General features: G+C 44.9%; 2 protein-coding genes across 3 annotated transcripts in view; one reads left to right on the top strand and one right to left on the bottom strand.

The window, feature by feature from the left end:
* The window catches only part of DAP (death associated protein), a 34786-nt gene extending 26838 nt beyond the window's left edge, over positions 1-7948 (bottom strand). Inside the window, exon 1 of the mRNA XM_073630691.1 lies at positions 7602-7948. Within this exon, the coding sequence (XP_073486792.1) occupies positions 7602-7656 (55 nt within the window). The 5' untranslated portion in view covers positions 7657-7948. The remainder of the gene's footprint in view (positions 1-7601) is intronic.
* A 56-nt stretch (positions 7949-8004) lies between these two features.
* ROPN1L (rhophilin associated tail protein 1 like) overlaps positions 8005-19881 on the top strand; it is a 78535-nt gene continuing 66658 nt past the window's right edge. Inside the window, exon 1 of one of the 2 annotated variants that reach the window (XM_073630690.1) lies at positions 8005-8154. The gene's annotated coding sequence lies outside the window, so the exon portion shown is untranslated. The remainder of the gene's footprint in view (positions 8155-19881) is intronic. The other variant, XM_073630689.1, reaches the window with a different exon arrangement.

The following is a 19881-nucleotide window of genomic DNA, read 5'->3' as shown; positions in this document are numbered from 1 at the left end:
GAGGTGAGTTGCCAGCTAGATAAAGAAAGGCCCACAGACGTGGTGTATCTGGATTTTGCAAAAACATTTGACACAGTTCCCCATAAACGTTTACTGTACAAAATAAGGTCCGTTGGCATGGACAATAGGGCGAGTACATGGATTGAAAACTGGCTACAAGAGCAAGTTCAGAGGGTAGTGATAAATGGGGAGTACTCGGAATGGTCAGGGGTGGGTAGTGGGGTCCCCCAGGGACCTGTGCTGGGACCAATCCTGTTTAATTTGTTTATAAACGACCTGGAGGATGGGGTAAACAGTTCAATCCCTGTATTTGCAGACAATACTAAGCTAAGCAGGGCAATAAACTTCTCAGCAGGATGTGGAAACATTGCAAAAAGATCTGAACAAATTAATGGGGTGGGCAACTACATGGCAAATGAGATTCAATGAAGAAAAATGTAAAATAATGCATTTGGGTGGCAAAAATATGAATGCAATCTATACACTGGGGGGAGAACCACTGGGGGAATCTAGGATGGAAAAAAGACCTGGGGGGTCCTAGAAGATGATAGGCTCAGCAATGGCACGCAATGCCAAGCTGCTGCTAACAAAGCAAACCGAATATTGGCATGCATTAAAAGGGATCAACTCCAGAGATAAAACGATAATTCTCCCGCTCTACAAGACTCTGGTCCGGCCGCACCTAGAGTAGAGCTGCACGATTCTGGCCAAAATGAGAATCACGATTTTTTTGCTTAGAATAAAAAGATCACGATTCTCTCACGATTCTCGCGATGTAAAATCTTTCAAAAAAAAAAAAAAAAAGGCTAACTTTACTGGTTAGATTTTTTTTTTTTTTCATTAAAGTAATTTTTTCCAAACAAATTGCATTTGAAAGACCGCTGCGCAAATACAGTGTGACATAGAATATTGCAACAACCACCATTTTATTCTCTAGGGTGTCTTCTAAAAAAATATATATGTTTGGGGGTTCTAAGTAATTTTCTAGCAAAAAAAAAAAAAAAAAAAAAGATTTTAACTTGAAACCTACAAATGTCAGAAAAAGGTTTAGTGTTTAAGTGGTTAAACTTTTTTCACACACACACAGAGAAGTCTATTCCATTGAAAATTGTTACAATGTTTATACTTAAGTTCAACTTAGAAAGCTGTTTTGTTTCTTGGCAGACTGCCCAGTTTTTCTCTTCCTTTCTTTTAATGGCTGTGGCTTCAGAAGAGCAGAAAATTCTTTGCATAGAAAGAATTGTGAAACACTTTAGTCAAGATCGCGATAACGATTCTTGACGATTAATTGTGCAGCTCTAACCTAGAGTATGCTGTCCAGTTCTGGGCACCAGTCCTCAGAAAGGATGTACTGGAATTGGTGCGAGTACAAATAAGGGCAACAAAGCTAATAAAAGGGTCTGGAGGATATTAGTTATGAAGAAAGGTTGCGAGCACTGAACTTATTCTCTCTGGAGAAGAGACGTTTGAGAGGGGATATGATTTTAATATACAAATACCGTACTAGTGACCCCACAATAGGAATAAAACTTTTTTGCAGAAGAGAGTTTAACAAGACTCGTGGCCACTCATTAAAATTAGAAGAAAAGAGGTTTAACCTTAAACTACATAGAGGGTTCTTTACTGTAAAAGCGGCAAGGATGTGGAATTCCCTTCCACAGGCTGTGGTCTCAGTGGGGGGCATCAATAGACATATAATCACACACATAGGTTGGACTTGTGTCTTTTTTCAACCTCACCTACTATGTAACACAATCTCTATCTATCTTGCCAGAAACAGCTAGGCAACTAACGTTGTTGGAGGTCAGCAATAGCAGCATCCATGTTTTTTTGCATTATGATTTTCTTTAAAGTGATACTAAAGTCTCTTTTTTTGCTTAAAAATAACAAACATGTTATACTTACCTGCTCTGTGCAAGGGCTTTGCATAGAGCAGCCCTGATCCTCCTCTTCGGCTCTCCTGTCCCCCTCCCTCCTGAGTGCCCCCCACAGCAAGCAGCTTGCTATGGGGGCACCTGAGCCGAAGCTCTGCCTGTCCATTCAGACACGGAGCCCTGGCTAGGCCCTGCCTCCTTACTGGCTCCCCTTAATGGCTCACTGATTTTGATTGCCAGCAGCAGGCGTCAATGGTACTCTGCTGCTGTCTCAGCCAATGAGGAGAGTCCCAGGCAGCCGAGTCCCTCGTGCATCATCGCTGGATAGAGGGGGGCTCAGGTAATTGGCGGGCTAATGCACACAGGTTTTTTATCTTAATGCATAGAATGCATTAAGATAAAGAACTTCTGCCTTTACAACAACTTTAAGGCCCATTCACACCACTTTAATACAGTAACGTATGCGTTACTGCAACATGTGGAAACTTATGTTACATGTGCTGGTGTCTTGTGGTGGCATTCATTGTGAAAGCTACCCCAACACACCTTCCAAAAGCACTTGTATTGCTGTGGACGGCAACACGTGTTAACACACTACCATGCGTTGCACTGCACAAGGGAAAATGCTGCAGGGACAATATTTGGTGCATTGTGGCACATTAACCAGCTATTCAAATGAATGGGCTGTCTCAACACAATGGTAAATGGACCAACCTGGTGTGAATGGGTCCTTAATGACATCTTAGCTGGGGTAACTTTCTTTTACAATTTGTCCTGCTGACCACAGTTACTGGGCCCCCCAACTCTTCACAAATTATCTATGATTAGTAGGTGTAAAATGTACCTGTAAAGAAAAAAAAAGAAATGTTGGGGTTTATACCTACCTCAACCCCATCTTCTGAAAGCAGCCCTTGCAAGGTAGACAATCTCGCCCCTTCCTGCCAGATCCTGGGAAGCACGGAGCAGCCTGTCTTACAAGGTGGTCCTCTTGCAGTGGACTGGAATGTCTCTTAATGACTTTTTTGTAGGTACATTTTACACCTAATAACAGTAGGTGATTTGTAGAGGAGGGAGATGGCCCAGGCAATTTGAGCAGACCTTGCATTTTACCAGAAAAAAAAAAAGTTAAATTATATATTTGGCTTTTTCCACACTGCAAAGCATTGTACTATAGTAGGGATGCACCGAAATTTCAGCCGCCGAAACATATCGGCCGAAAATGGCCTTTTCTACATTTTGCTGAAAAGGACGCCGATAACAGCACCGGAAATGGGGGCGGAGCCCCGCCCCTGGTGCCGCCCAGTACGGGGGTGTTGTTCTGGAGCGTCCCCGTACAGCCCCAGTCTAGTCCTCTCCTTCCCTTCCGAGGCGGCAAAAAGCAAAACAGTGCTCTATCTATGGAGGAAAGCTGTAAGCACACCGCATTAAGGAGCAGCTTGTCAGTATGATCAGCGGGAGGAGCATTATCAGTGTGCAGCACCGCAGGGGTTAAAAGTGCAGGACATGTTTGACATGTACGACAGCTTACCTCCATAGATAGAACACTGTTCTTGGCTTTGCCTTGCTAACTGTCTTGTCCTGATCCTGTCTGACATACTAAGGCAGGCTGCATGATGGGCACTGGTAGGCTGCTGGGCACTGGTGAGGCACAGGCAGACTGCAAATTATGGGCACTGGTAGGTTGCTGGGCACTGGCAGGCTGCATTTAAAGGACCCTGGTGAGGCTGCATTGATCTCCTGTACCACGTCTGCAGTCTCTGACCATCTCCTGTACCATGTCCGCAGACTCCATTTCTAACTACTACTAATAAAAATAAAATTGTACTGCAGATCCAAAAATCCAGAGAACACTTTAGAGACCCACTTGCCCTATGTTACAGCCATTCACAACCAGGATTCTGTGGAACTCTAGAGTCCTGTCAGATGTTTTTGAATTTGTGGCTGGTTGACCTCACTCGACAGTGCCTGGATAGTTCCATGTCCATGCCACTTGGCAGGGCCAACAGCAGGGTGGATAAAAAAATCAATGTTAAAAAAAATTAAAAAAAAAAAAAAAAAACTAACTATTTTAATAAAATTAGGGATGCACCGAAATTTCGGCCGCCAAAACATATTGGCCGAAAATGGCCTTTTCAGCAATTTGCCGAAAGAGGAAAAAGGCCGATAATGCTGCCGAAAATGGGGCGGGGCCTGGGCGGTGCTCCGCCCCTGGTGCCGCCCATTACAGGGGTGTCGTATAGCGCAGAAGAGAGGAGAGCCGCCGCCTAGTTGATTACAGCGCCAGGAACATCACAGCTTTTATTTCAATAGCTGTGTGTTCCCCGCCGCGCGCCATCACATACAGACCCTCCCTCTTGTCCGGGCACCTTCATAGACAGATCACCCGTCCAATTCTGGGAAATCTGTCTATCAAAGTTCCCCGTACAAGGGGGAGGGGCTGTATGTGACGGCGTGCGGTGGGGCACACACAGCTATTGAAATGAAAGCTGTGATGTTACCGGTGCTCTAATCAACCATGCGTTTGCTTCGCTCTCTTCCCCTGCACAGGCAAGGCTGCACTGGGGACACACAGGCTGGCTGCATCTGATGGGCACTGGTGAGGCTGCATTGATCCCCTGTGCCACGTCCGCAGTCTCTGACCCTCTCCTGTGCCATGTCCGCAGTCTCTGACCCTCTCCTGTGCCATGTCCGCAGTCTCTGACCCTCTCCTGTATAAAAATATTTTTTAAAAACAGTCATTTTCGGTATCGGTTTTCGGCCCAGTGTATTTTTCATTTTCGGTGTCGGATTAGGCACCAAAAAACCCATTCGGTGCACCCCCAAATAAAATGCTTTTGGAGTAAAAAAAAAAAAAAATCTATCTAAAAGATAGTTTTTCTAGTTAAGTTATATTAATAATTTAGTTTATTCAGCATGAAATGGAGCTTTAATATGTAGCATGAGGCTGTATATTCTGCAATATTTACATTTTTGGTAAATTCATTCAATGAATCCAATCTCTGCAAGCTGAGATAACATGCACTGCATTAATGCATTCACACAATTTCACAGTAACCATGGGATAAAACAAAGTTCAGGAATATTCCTTTATCCCATTGTTTTGCAAATCTATGTACACTACAAACTGATTGAATCGGTTCTGAGATAGCTGTTTTACTAACCTGACAGCTTATTAGTCTAAATAGGAACCCTTCATTTTGTTTGCAAATATTAAAGATTCTAACTACCAACAAGAATAAGTCTTTACATTTAAGGAGCACCTGTCATTTCAGATCCATCATGGCAGCGCTGTTAGGGGGCATCCATTCACCTGCTGCCGCCACGTCTCTCATCTTGTGTCACTGTCGCATCACTAGCCACCCCATTAAAGTAAATGGGACTGTTGGTAAGTCAGCAGCGGCTCAGAGGAAGAGCCGCTGCAAGACAGAGATGACAGTTGCTCTTTAAAAAAATTATGATTTAAATAAAGCCTTTTTACTAGTGATTTAAATCAAATCCACCCTGGCCAATAGCATGAATCTAAGGTTCCATTCCTGTGTGTTCCATGAACACATGCAAAAGCATGCTGCGATTGTGGTGCTATTCATTGTTAATCGTGCCGCAAATGTGGGGTAAACAACTTACGTGAATCTCTACGTCCAAAAAGGTGCAGAAGCTCCATTGGCACATGAATGGGCTGCCTTATGCATGTCACATGAATATGTGTGTTCACACGATGCCTAATGATCCTTATAATAAAGAGAGGGTGTAACAATCCCTCACTACAAACATAATCAAACCAATGCCTAAAGATGTCCCTAAACCACTTATATACTTGCACTTATATCAATATTTTTGAACACTTATGTAATATAGGGTTGCACAGTGAGTTGATATTTATTGCCTTTTATTAATTTTTTTTAACACTTATTTGTAGCGTTTGGTTTAAAGCTTCTTCATATATTGGTTTGACTGCATTTATAGTGAGGGAGCGGTGCACTGTGTTCTTATAGTTTTGAATATATTTTGTGAATCACAAAATATTGGTAGCAGCTTTCAATTTCAGTTTTTAAAAGAGAAGTTTGGCAATACAAAAAAAAAAAAAATTAACAATCATACTCACTTAGATGGCTGCAGTAGCGATCCCAGCTTCAGCTGTCACACGCAGGATCTACACTGAGAGCTGAGTGATCAAACACTACTGATCACTCAGTTCTTGGGATTTAGTCTGCAGAGTCACGGTCAGTTGCCAGTTCTGTGCTCTACCCCTCTAGTGCTCACCAAGGGGCTGAGCCAGCTACCACTCTGAACACGAGTGAATACCGACTTTAAAGTTGGGACCTTTCCAGAGCCTGAAATCAGATCACAGGGGTGCAGAATGAAGTGCACTCCTGTGATCCATAGAAGTACAACCAAAAGAGCTTTGGTCCTGCTTCTCCTTTATTTATTTTTTTTAATTACTCAGAGAAAGAAAGGAATTTTTTTTGTGTTTTTAATTAGTAAAGGTGGCATTTTGCAAGTGACCACCATGAGGTAAGGAGTGGCATGGTTAATGCATGCCACTGTAAGGCCAGCATTCACTTCAACTAATGAAGTGGTCAGTAGCACCTGGTGTTTTTTTGTTGGGGGGGGGGGGGGGATGGCAAACACCCGTCTGCCGGGAATGACCCCATCTAGGAAGCAGGCACATCGGGCATCGGCAGGGATCGGGGCATCAGGCTCTGTGTCTTCTCCTCCTCCTAGGCATCCAATAGGATCACCTGTCCTTTCAGCCAATCGGGTGACGGGTATCAGACCTGCTTCCCGATTGGGCGGGAGGAGGATCAGTGTTGCAGCAGCAAATATTAAATTTGCTGTTGTAACACCTGGGTGGGCTCACGGTTCAATGCTCTGCGACCCAAGCCCACCCTATTAGAGCCTCTGGCTCTAATCAGGTGCTTCAATAAAACACCCCCGCCATTATAATTCATGTGCCCAGCATCCTGAAAGGGGCCGGACGCATGAATAGGGAGTAGCAGCATGTGGATCATAAAGCATTAATTAGGATGTGGCGCCCGGGCACCCCTAATGGACGGGTCGCCACTGGAAGTGGTTAGGACTTCTGCCTAGCAGCACCAGGGTCGTTGAATCAAATCCCAACCATGGCACTACCTGCACAGAGCTTGCATGTTCTCCCTGTGCCTGCGTGGGTTTTCTCCCACATTCCATGCTGGTATGGCTCCAGTCTAGATTGGCCCTAGTATGTGTATGTATAAATGTGAGTTAGGGACCTTAGACTGTAAGCTCCTTGAGAGCAGGTACTGATGTGAATGTATTATACTCTGTAAAGTGCTGTGCAAGTACATAGCAGGGGTTCCCGAGATCTAAAAATGTTTTAAATGGTTCCTCTGCAACATTGCTGCGTAAAGCTGGAATACATATGCTGGCCTCCAGGTATGTCTGATCAAGTGCCACGACACATAGTTCCCTCCACTACAATTAGTGTCCCCATAAAATCACTGACAGGAAGTTCCAGAACTGTGCCCTTAGGTCCCTCTGCCAGAGAACTCTAAAGAGCTGAAAAGAGGACAAAATTCCCCAGAGACCTCCCTGCCTTCCCTCTGTATGTAATAACATTGACGTCCTAGTTATGTGTATACAGTCCGCTCACAGGGGCCAGTCTCCACTCCCGAGGCTGGCACCATATGGCACATATCACACGGCCTGCTTTACCCCCATTTCCCAGGACTAGAGAAGTACAATGAATACCGGCAGGTGGGTGTCCAGCCTTGGTGTCCGGCTTCTCTTTAGGCGGAGAAGACATGCTGCTGTCTAGTGGAAGGTATTCCGCTCTTTACTATACACCCGCAGGGCACGACGCTCCACACTCCCAACACAACTCGCTGCAAGTCTACAGCCGTCAAATCTCCGCCCAATTCTCCTCGTCTTCCTACTCCCGGTCCTCCTCAAGTACCCGCCCATACCAATTCCTTCAACGTGGCTTTACTAATGTATCACTTTTTTTTACTTAGCTTTATTGCTAACATTATTGTGATAGACACGTTGGCGTCCTTTTTTTTCCCCCGGAACGAGCGACGTGCACATGCGCAGTAATAACAAAAACAGCGGAGACGCGCAGGGGAGCGTGCACGCAGGCTGTAGATGTCTTCCGTGGTTTGTTTTACGCATCACGTGTCTTTGCGTAGGTTTGGCGCGTCCATGTTACTATGGAAATAGTTGCATGGAGACCTGAACGCTTTCTAAGGCCACATTAAAGTTGTATCTCCAAGTTATTACCGGGAACTGGGGAATTCGGCTACAGGTAGGAAAAAGGAGTGCAGCAGCACATCGATTTTTGATCAACCATTGCTCATAGTGGGGTGTTTCATGTCATGAAAGTTTGAACTGGCTTGGAGAAAGCTGTTGATATTGATATGGCTTTTGGTTAGAGTGCGATATACTTAAAAGACCTAGACAGGAGGGTGGGACTTTGAATGAGGCGCGAGGTGTGTAGAGCCAGGCGCCTCCATCCCCGATAGTTTGGACAAGGAACAAAAAAGGTGGGACTTTGAATGAAACATGCACTCCAGGAGACAACACCGCCACCATGAATATGGCAGGTACCCAGAAATAGAGCAGAACCAAAAACGTTAAGTAGAAGCATCACATGACATCAATAGGCATAAAATGATTTAATAATGTAAGATTGTAGAAAAGGTACACATTGTAACATGGTCCATATTGGTACTATAAACAACCTAGATCTAAGAGAGCCGAGTCTTACATCATACATAAAATGTATCATAAATACAAAAATAGTTTTATATTGTAAACATTGTATATTGTAAACATTGTAGAAAGCAGTTTCATAGATAACAGGTCTCAATAACAATCCATTGTATTCTTAGTTGGTAAAAAATATATCCAATTTAAATGTAGGGTAGGAATAAAGATAAAAGCTGATGCAATTATAGACAACGAGGGGGCCAAGTAATGGCTCGTAATCCCATAGTAGAACAACTTAATTGGTTCATGCCATAAATAATGTAGATAGCCAAATTCACTGAGGTGTGTCTCCATAGTAGATGATTATAGTCATCGTTGATTGGTATGGTCCAATTAGTATGTATATAGTAGTAGGGTAATATGGTATAAACGTAGGGGCATCTATTGGCTCAACGCGTTTCGTGGCGAGCGCCACTCTTCAGGAGCAAGTATGAGGTAGGTGTCTATGAATATTAAAGAACATCCATATTAGAAAACATCTAAAATAATATTGTATATTCAATCTGTGTAAGTGTGGAGGAGGGGAGGAGAGAGGAGAAGCGGGGGGGGGGTAGAGCCCGATTCTATAAGCTACTTACAAGTACTCCTATGAGGTTGGGCATAGGCGTGGAAGGCTGGGGGCCAACCGGCGGAACATCAGCCTGTTGGGAGCTGAGGTGGACTGGCCCAGAGCACACAGGAGGAGGTCCGGGGTACCTGCCATATTCATGGTGGCGGTGTTGTCTCCTGGAGTGCATGTTTCATTCAAAGTCCCACCTTTTTTGTTCCTTGTCCAAAATATTTTGGTTAGAGTGAACCATACACTGTACAATCCGATTGTACAATCTCCTTCGACCCTTGGTTCACAGCTGTGTTTTTTAGTGCGTTTTGCAGAAACGCACTACAGTCCATTTAACATGGTTCCCTGTGGATCTAGTTGACAGCTGTGCGTTTTGAGACGTTCTTTTCAAAAGGATAAGGGACTTATTCCTGCAGCAGATTGCATTTTGTGGGTAATAGACTTCAGTGGACCCACACCAAAAATGCAAGTGTTTTTGATGTGTCTTTTGAGGGTCGGTTCTCACTGGTGCGATGTCCAACATCGCATGTGATTCTCACTGCAGTGCAAATCACATGCAATCTCTGTGTGATGCGATTTCAGCCATACAGATAGTATGGCTGAATCTGCATCACATTAGGACCAAACTCACACAGGACCCTTTTTTTGGTCCGCAGCGATCCGATTCATGTCCGAATTTGCAGTTCGCACTGCAATTTGCGAACTGATTTGGGGGTGTCATTAACTTTTAATTGACACTCCCACCAGTTCGCATAGGGCAGTGTGAACTGCCGTCGGCAAAGAACTCTTTGAGGATCTGAAAAAAAAGAATTGTTGCTCTACATAAACACGGCCTAGGCTATAAGAAGATTGCCAAGACCCTGAAACTGAGCTGCAGCACGGTGGCCAAGATCATACAGCGGTTTAACAGGCACAGACTCTTGTCCCTCAGTACAGACTCCCCTCCACTAAGTACAGACCCCTGTCCCTCAGTACAGACCCCTGTACCTCAGCACAGACCCCTGTCCCTCAGTGCAGACCCCCTTCCTGGTCGTTCTGCCCACCTCCTGTATCCATCCTCTCTGAGTACAGACCCCTGTCCCTTAGTACAGACCCCTGTCCCTTAGTACAGACCCCTGTCCCTTAGTACAGACACCTGTCACTTAGTACAGACTCCTATCCCTCAGCACAGACCCCCTCCCTCAGTACAGACCCCTGTCTCTCAGTACACTTGTCTTTGTGCTCCTCACCTGGTTGCCGCTACACACGCTTGACACCATCTGAACCAAATAAGTTTATCTTTGTCTCATCAGACCACAGGACATGGGTCCAGTAATCCATTTCTTTAGTCTGCTTGTCTTCAGCAAGTTGCAGGCTTTTTTGTGAATCATCTTTAGAAGTGGCTTGCCTACAGTCAAGCATTATGGTGGGAGTGTCATGGTCTGGGGCTGCATGAGTGCTGCCGGCACTGGGGAGCTACAGTTCATTGAGGGAACCATGAATGCCAACATGTACTGTGACATACTGAAGCAGAGCATGATCCCCTCCCTTCAGAGACTGGGCCGCAGGGCAGTATTCCAACATGATAACAACCCCAAACACACCTCCAAGACAACCACTGCCTTGCTAAAGAAGCTGAGGGTAAAGGTGATGGACTGGCCAAGCATGTCTCCAGACCTAAACCCTATTGAGCATCTGTGGGGCATCCTCAAATGGAAGGTAGAGGAGCACAAGGTCTCTAACATCCACCAGCTTTGTGATGTCATCATGGAGGAGTGGAAGAGGACTCCAGTGGCAACCTGTGAAGCTCTGGTGAACTTCATGCCCAAGAGGTTTAAGGCAGTGCTGGAAAATAATGGTGGCCACACAAAATATTGACACTTTGGGTCCATTTTGGACATTTTCACTTAGGGGTATACTAACTTTTGTTTCCAGTGGTTTAGACATTCATGGCTGTGCGTTGAGTTATTTTGAGGGGGCAGCAAATTTACAATGTTATACAAGCTGTACACTCACTACTTTACATTGTAGCAAAGTGTCATTTCTTCAGTGTTGTTAAATGAAAAAGTATAATAAAATATTTACAAAAATATTTACAAAAATGTGAGGAGCATACTCAGTTTTGTGAGATACTGTAGGCCTTTACTATTCCCTCAAATACCTTACATACTGCTGATTGGTCTGTAGCAATGATGAGCCTGCACCCACCGATGTCCTTAACAACCATCGACAACGGGAAGCAGTCATGTTGTCACAAGCAGTCACAAGATTTTAGTAATGAGAACGGTATCATTAGCAGTAATCAGCATGGATTCATGAAGAATCGTTCTTGCCAAACCAATCTATTAACCTTCTATGAGGAGGTGAGTTGCCATCTAGATAAAGGAATGTCCGTAGACGTGGTGTATCTGGATTTTGCAAAAGCATTTGACACAATTCCTCATAAACATTTACTGTACAAAAGGAGGTCCGTTGGCATTTACCATAGGGTGAGTACATGGATTGAAAACTGTCTACAAGGGCGAGTTCAGAAGGTGGTGATAAATGGCGAGTACTTGGAATGGTCAGGGGTGGGAAGTGGGATCCCCCAGGGTTCTGTGCTGGGACCAATCCTATTTAAATTGTTCATAAATGACCTGGAGGATGGGGTGAAAGGTTCAATCTCTGTATTTGCAGACGATACTAAGATAAGCAGGGCAATAACTTCTCCACAGGATGTGGAAACCTTGCAAAAAGATCTGAACAAATTAATGGGGTGGGCAACTACACGGCAAATGAGATTCAATGTAGAAAAATGTAAAATAATGCATTTGGGTGGCAAAATATAAATGCAATTTATACACTGGGGGGAGAACCTCTGGGGGAATCTAGGATGGAAAAGAACTTGGGGGTCCTAGTAGATGATAGGCTCAGCAATGGCATGCAATGCCAAGCTGCTGCTAACAAAGTAAACAATATTGGCATGCATTAAAAAGGGGATCAACTCCAGAGATAAAACGATAATTCTCCCGCTCTACAAGACTCTGGTCCGACCGCACCTAGAGTATGCTGTCCAGTCCAGTCCACAGGAAAGATGTACTGGAAATGGAGCGAGTACAAAGAAGGGCAACAAAGCTAATAAAGAGTCTGGAGGATCTTAGTTATGAGGAAAGGTTGCGAGCACTGAACTTATTCTCTCTGGAGAAGAGACGCTTGAGAGGGGATGTGATTTCAATTTACAAGTACCGTACTGGTGACCACACAATAGGGATAAAACTTTTTCGCAGAAGGGAGTTTAACAAGACTTGTGGCCACTCATTAAAATTAGAAGAAAAGAGGTTTAACCTTAAATTACATAGAGGGTTCTTTACTGTAATGCCCCGTACACACGGACGGATTTTCCGATGGACAATGTCCGATCGGAGCGTGTTGTCGGAAATTCCGACCGTGTGTGGGCTCCATCGGACATTTTCCATCGGATTTTCTGACACACAAAGTTGGACAGCAGGAGATAAAATCTTCCGACAACAAAATCCGATTGCGTCAATTCCGACCGTGTGTGGCCTGTTCCGACGCACAAAGTGCCACGCATGCTCAGAAGAAATTCCGACACGGGACAGCTCGTTCTGGTAAACTTAGCGTTCGCAATGGATACAGCACTTTCGTCACGCTGCAATGTTCAAAATGGTTTAATACAGCGCACTCTCTTCTTCTTTATAATGTGACAAGAATTAAGTAGTTTTGATGCTCATATTCACACACACTTCTCACAAACTTCTTTCGTTACTATTTATCGGGATTCCCTCAATATATTTTGATTTCTCACATTTGACAACATATTTTTTTTTTTTTTTTTTGACTTTAATGTAGATTCTTTTTTTGTGTTTCTCTTTTTTAATAGTTTTTTTTGGTGATTTTGATTTGTACTCCCGAAAATGTTTGTGTGTTTTTTGTGACAAGTTCCCACAACACCACTAATATGTTGTTCTATTTAATCTGTAGGAGATTGTTTGGTGTTGTTGTCCCTTGTTAATTTCACATTTTATGTTTTTAGAAATGTACCTGAATCGTCACCAACAAACTGTCCTTTTTGGATGAAAACACACACAGGAGAGTAGAATTTACCGAAAAAATTTTTATTAAGGGGTCACAACTATAAACAAAGAAGGAGGCAATGCTGGAGAAACTGCAGAAATTGGCGAAGCCTTGGACCCCCAGGGCAGACATCAATTATTTAAAAGCAAAATTGGTGGCCTGAGGAGTCCATATCTAAGGGAGGGCAGTCTGGTCCAGAAGTCCCAGAGATCCGGAAAGCAGCAGATGACATCTGTGTCCCCAGGCTGTGGTCATACGAGAGACTGCATCTTCTGTCAGACCAGACTGAACCAAGGGCAATCACTCTCAGGTCTTCCTTCCACGCTTCCTTCCAGGCTTTGGCTGTGGTGGAGTTGTGGCAGCAGGAGGAGGAGGAGGAGGATCGTCGATCTCAATGACATCTGTCTTGTGTGTCAGTTCCCCACTCTCCCCCTTACGTAGGACTTAATAAATCAGGTCCTCAGAGATCTTGCGTTGGCCCTCCTGCATGCCCTGCAATTTGGTGGCAGCCATGCAGGCAAAGGCCTCTTCAGGACTGGGGAAGGCTCTGAGGGCGCCGAAGCCTCCTGGATCAGCCTGTATGCTGAATCCTGCACAGGACTGGGAGTCATCTTCCTGGCTCGTTTATGTGGCAGGCGGAGGGGAGGAACCTGAGACTCAGTCAGGCTGCGACTTGTCCCAGGCTTCTCTTGGCTGACACTTAGCCCCGCCTCCTCCTGGCTGACACTAATCCCCGCCTCCTCCTGGCTGACACTAATCCCCGCCTCCTCCTGGCTGCCACATTCCACAGCCTCCTCCTGGCTGAGGTCTTCCTGTGTATGAAAAAGGGACATAGTTTTAGTATTTTTTACATCAATCACACACAATTTTCACCTCCTGACTGCTGCAAATTGAATGTTAACAAATATAACAGACTATCCTTCTGAGCCCAGCATTTTGCATTCTTGTCCCAATTTTGGGTGCCCACTACTGTCTATTGATATGTAAAACACTTTATGAAATCAGCAATTAGTGATCAATAATAACATCTAGTAAACATCATTTATTTATTGCCCAGAAATCTGTAGAAGAATGCTATACCTGACTCCAGCTGGGCTCCTCCACTTCTTCCTGGCTGGAAGGCCCAGGTTTGACATCAGAAGCCTCAGCTGGGATGGAAGGAAGAGTGGAAGGAAGAGTGGAGAGGGATTCCCTGACTTCAGTGTGGTCTGACAGAAATCGCAGTCTCTCATAGTACCACAGCCTGGGGACATAAACGTCATCTGCTGCAGCTCCGGATCTCTAGAAATCCGTGACCTTCTTGCGCTCCCTAAGATAAGTGCTCCTCAGGCCACCAATTTTTGCTTTTAAATAAGGGTTGGTTGCTGTGGGGACCACCGGCTTCACCAACTCCAGCAGTTTCTCCAGAGGCTGCCTGCCTCTTCTGTTTGTGGTTATAGTGGGGGTGTCTGACTTGCCACAGACAGGGCAGCTCCCTGTACTTGTCAATGAACAGGGGCAGGAAATTGTGGTCGTTGAACCCATCCATTTTCTCTGCAAGACACAACACAAGACAAACCCTAATGTCAGGCCAAACTCCCCTAATCTTGTTACAATATAGGCTTCCATTTCGAAGCAGTATAGGCCCAAGTTTAGATCCTACCTTCGTTAGCACGATCGGCGTCTCCGATGCTCCTTCCTCCGCTCACAGATCGTACGTAAGACGCGCGCGTTACGATTTATACACACTGCGCATGCGTATAACTCCGCCCGCCCCTGACGTTCTTTCTAGTCTATTCCCCGCCCCTTTTCGTTCGGCGCAGTGGAGGAAGAGCACATGGCGGATAGACAGCAGGATCATGCTAATTACAGCAACGAGGAGGAGGAGAGGCCGGAGCCTGAAACGTCCCGATCCAGAAGGAGATTAAAGGGCTCAAATATGTCCTTTGGGGAGATGTTGGAGATGGTGGACATCCTGAAGAAGGCCGACTATGAAGTACCCCAACCACAATGTCCGAAAGGCCAAGATCATGGCGAAAGTGGTCAGGAGTCTGCACCGGAAATTCGGGGTACGACGATCGAAAGATCAGCTCAGGAAGCGGTGGTCGGACCTGAAATTACGAGAACATGAGCAGTACAGAAAGATCCGGAGAGTGCTGCAAAAAAGTAAGTAGTTGTGCTGTGTTCCTATTCTTTATGTTTATGACGTTCATGCTGCTCCATGTGCTTTTAGGAACTGTTGTACAGTTTAAAATGGCAACTTTCATGTTCATGGGCACATTATTCGTTCGGATCACACATTTTTATTTCGGACGATAAAATACCATTGTTTAGGCCATATGCATTTGGCCACCATTTTGACGCCCTATACTTGTCTTCAAAGAATTGGGTTGTGTAGATGGCTTTGTTACTAGAATGAAATGCAAACTAGATTGTGTGTAAGGAGAGGACACTCAGCAGCTGTTTTCACATCTGGACACTGGAGCACTAGTGTGGGACACAAGAACACCATTTTTATTAGGGGGGCCACACAGGTGCTCCAGTGTATACTATAGGGGGGGCTACATCTGTGAAGCTTGTACTAAACAGGTAAAGTATTGCAGCTTGACAAAGGACACTAAAAAAGCTACATCTTGGAACTCGGCTAAAATAGATAATTGTACCCCACTTCCAAGCAATGTTTCATCTTTATAGTTCTGCCATCAAATATCTGTGTGCTAAGTATACCATTTTTGTTTTACATAGGGGAGAAAAGACTCGGAGGACACCCCTCATCCGAGGAGACCAGAGCCCCCCCCCCCTCTGGAAGAAGGGGAAATCCCCCCAACACAAGATGAGCAGGAGAAGGAAGAAGACGTGGTGGAACTAGTCACCACAACAGGTGAGTGTCTGCAACCACAGGCTCAGATAAGAGATGGATGGCGGCATTTTTTGGGAAACCTAATTTATTTTGGGGTTCCTCTCTTTTTAGGTGATCGTGAGGTTGTGGATGAAGATCCTTTCACATCCGAAAGTGCCCAGATCCTGATCAGGGAGATCATGGGGTGTAATTTACAATTGGAAAACATCAAGCAAAACATCAATGATGTTATTCCAAAATATAAAAACATCATTGATGTTTTGGGGCGAGTTTAAAACCCCTCCAAATCACTTTCTTCTTTTGTGTGCTACAATGTGCGAAATGTTTTTGTGATTTTTCCCAAAGCCAAATATGGAGGATGCACACAGTGTGTCAACATGTGCTATCTGCCATCACGGGAGATCAATGGACGCGTTTTGGGGGTGCAACCCCTTCCTCAATAATAAAGTAGCGGTGAGGAAGGGCTTTCTCCCCCAAAACACGTCCCTTGATCCCCCGTGATGGCAGGTAGCACATGTTGACATTGTGAAATTTGTGTGCATCTTCCAAATTTGGCTTTTCCTGGGGTGATTTCACCCCATCTGAACGCAATATCAAACACAGTTCCTAAATACTCATGTCTGATATTGCCTTCAGGTTCTACCAAATGTGAACTTTGTAAGATCAAGATTTGTGTCTTTCTTCTGGGTTTTACACAGGCCTGTTTTCTATAAAATGCACATTTTGATTTTGGATAATGACACCACAAAAATTGTTATACAACAAACATGTCGGTTTGTCAGAAAAACCTTTGGTAAATGCACATGTGATTGTGCTGGTATTAAAAAGATTGTTCATCAAGAATGTGTGGATTATTGTCTCAACGCTACAACACTTTTGGGGTGATGTAATTGTTGTTTTATGAGAAAATGGGGGTAATTTCCTAAGGGCAAATCCTCTTTGCACTACAAGTGCAGTTTCAGTGCAGTTGCAAGTGCACTTGTAGTGAAAAGTGTCTTTGCATTTAGTAAATAACAGCCAACAGTGCTTTGTAAGGTTACACAATCACGACATTTTCTGGACTCCACACATTTCTGTCAGGGTCAGCTCAAACAAACACAAGCAGTAAATGTCCACAAAGAAGAGCCTGGGGGGAGATGCCTGTCGAGAACTTGAGGTCCTGCAGGCTTCTCCCTGTGGCCAAATACCGCAGGGTAGCGACGAGCCTCTGCTCCGGAGTGATGGCTTGCCTCATGCAGGTATCCTGCCTGCTGATATAGGGGGTCAGCGAAGCCAACAAACGGTGAAACACGGGGTCCGTCATCCTGAGAAAGTTCCTGAAATCATCAGGATTATTCTCACGGATCTCACGGAGCAAAGGCATATGAGAGAACTAGTCACGCTGAAGCAACCAATTCTTGGTCCATGAACTCCTCCTCACCCTGTTCATGGACTGGACTTGTGTCAAGGTCAGGACCCCAACACCAAGCCCCCGCACAGCACGAACTGTACGAGGAGTACGCTTCACTTATTCACTCTCCCTGTCAGTGGAGATACACCCCATACAGGCACTTGGTATTCCCTGCCCAGCGTCACACACTGAGAGGCTGGCCAGAGATGGGATGGGAGCGTGTTGTTGCTATGGGGGTGCAGGGGGGCAGACCGCACCCGAGTGACACCATAAGTAAAGATGGCAGTTTGCCATCTTCGCCCTGGGCACCAAATTACCTTGTGCCGGCACTGATGGCTGTCTACCTATAGAAGTCTCGGAGTCTGCTAATTACCATTGCAACTACTTAAAGTGGATGTAAACCCAAAAAAAAAAATTTTATATCATACTGTAGAGTATAAGATTTCCTATCTTTTGAGCCCAGTCTTACCACACAGAGTTAATCCATCTCTGAGCAATCCTCTTTTATTGTTCAGTGAGAAAAATCTTGACAAACTGAGAATAACTTTGTCAAATACCCCCCCTTGCTGTGAGTGACAGCCTAAGACACAGGCATTATTTTTTAATTCCCTCCCCCACTCCTTTCTTCAGCAGCTCTGCAAGGATTGGCTGGTCCACACCTCAGCATGATTTGGCATTCTGAAGTCATGTGGTTACTTTCCTGTCTTTTCACTGGATGTTAGAGATCATAGCAGAAGTTCAGCAGAAGTTCATTGTTAGAAAGGAGACAAGAGAAAATGCATATTGATAAGGAGTGTAGAGGTGGGCGGGGAGTCTACTGACATCACGACTCCACCCACCGAGCTCCAGACAACAGACCCACCCACAGAATATGCAGTTTTTGGGTTCTCATAACAGACAGAGGGGAGACATTTGACAGGTAAAGATACATGCAGGAGGCCTGTATATCCTTATAGATAAACCCCTATGGCAGTAGTTTAGAAAGGATGACATTGGGTTTACATCCACTTTAAGGGTGTCCTGGCCCTAAACCCTCTCTCCTACAGTTCCTTTCAAGAGAAAATAAATCTCTTTGCATTCAAGAAGTGTCTGGCGCCCATGAATCTACCTTGCATTACACCCACTATGCCTTTTAACCTACTCTACACAGAAGGATGTCAGATGTCCCTAACTCTGGAGGTTCTCATTAGACCAAAAGGGACCCGGGACCTTGCTACAGTCCCTTACCATCCCCTCCAATAATTTACCTACTACTGTATTGATGTTAGGCTGACTGGTCTGTAGTTTCCAGGAATATGTCTCTGCCCTTTTTTAAATATTGGTACCACATGGGCTTTTCTCCAATCAGCTGGTACCATTCCAGTCAGTATGCTGTCCGCAAAGAGCAGGAACATTGGTCTGGCTATAACCTGACTTAGTTCTCTGAGTACTCTCGGGTTTAGGCCATCCGGTCCTGGTGATTTATTTGTATTAAGTTTATCTAGTTTTTCCATGACTCCGGCCTCTGTTAGCCACGAGGGTACGTCCTGTGTTGTGTCACTAACAGTACTGCCGTGGTCGGTAGTCGGTATACCCCTCCTTTTCCTGCATAAAAACTGACGAGAAGAAGGCATTTGGTACAGTTGTCTTCTCCTTGTCATCTGTAATCATCCGCCCATCATTTTATGTGGGCAATGCGCTCTGATTTTGCCTTTTTACTGTTAATATATCAAAAAAATTTCTTTGGATTTTTTTTACTCTTCTCCAGTATGTGTCTCTCCGCTATGCGTCTTGTGTTTGGACTAAACCTTCCTTAGCCTGTAAATTCTTGGTATAAATTTTAATCCTTTTTTGTAAATCAGTACCACCATTTTCACTACGCCAATTAGTGCCATTCCAGTCACGAAGATGTGTTTAAAAAGTACAAACAGCAGCTTGGTTAAAAATTAGCTAAGTGCCCTAATGATTTGCGGGTGTAATCCATCTACACCCTGTGGTTTGAACATTAAAGGGTTACTAATCCCTCATTTTTTCTTTTTTTAAAATAACAAACGTATCATACTTACCTCCATTGGGCAGTTCGTTTTGCACAGAGTGACCTCGAACCTCTTTTTCTAGGGTCCCTCTGCGGTGCTCGTGGCTCCTCCTGGCATCTGCAAACCCCCTAGGAGAAGCACTCTCCCAGGGGGTTACCGTGCGGGCACGCTCCCGAGTCCAGCATTTGCTTCCATAGACACAGAATGCCAGACTCTGCCCCGCCCCCCGGTGCCCGTGTCATTGGATTTGATTTACAGCAGCGGGAGCCGAGAACCCCGGCCAGAGAGGTAGAGAGCATCTTGGGCGAGGAACAAACGGGCTCAGGTGAGTAAAACGGGGGGGGGGGGGGCTGGAGGGTATGCTGAGTGGCAGAAGTTTTTTCACCTTAACCTTAATGCATAGAATG

This window comes from Aquarana catesbeiana, linkage group LG05, assembly GCF_042186555.1.
Source record: "Aquarana catesbeiana isolate 2022-GZ linkage group LG05, ASM4218655v1, whole genome shotgun sequence".
In the NCBI taxonomy this organism is placed as follows: Eukaryota; Metazoa; Chordata; class Amphibia; order Anura; family Ranidae; genus Aquarana; species Aquarana catesbeiana.
This window is presented reverse-complemented; position numbering and strand designations above follow the sequence as displayed.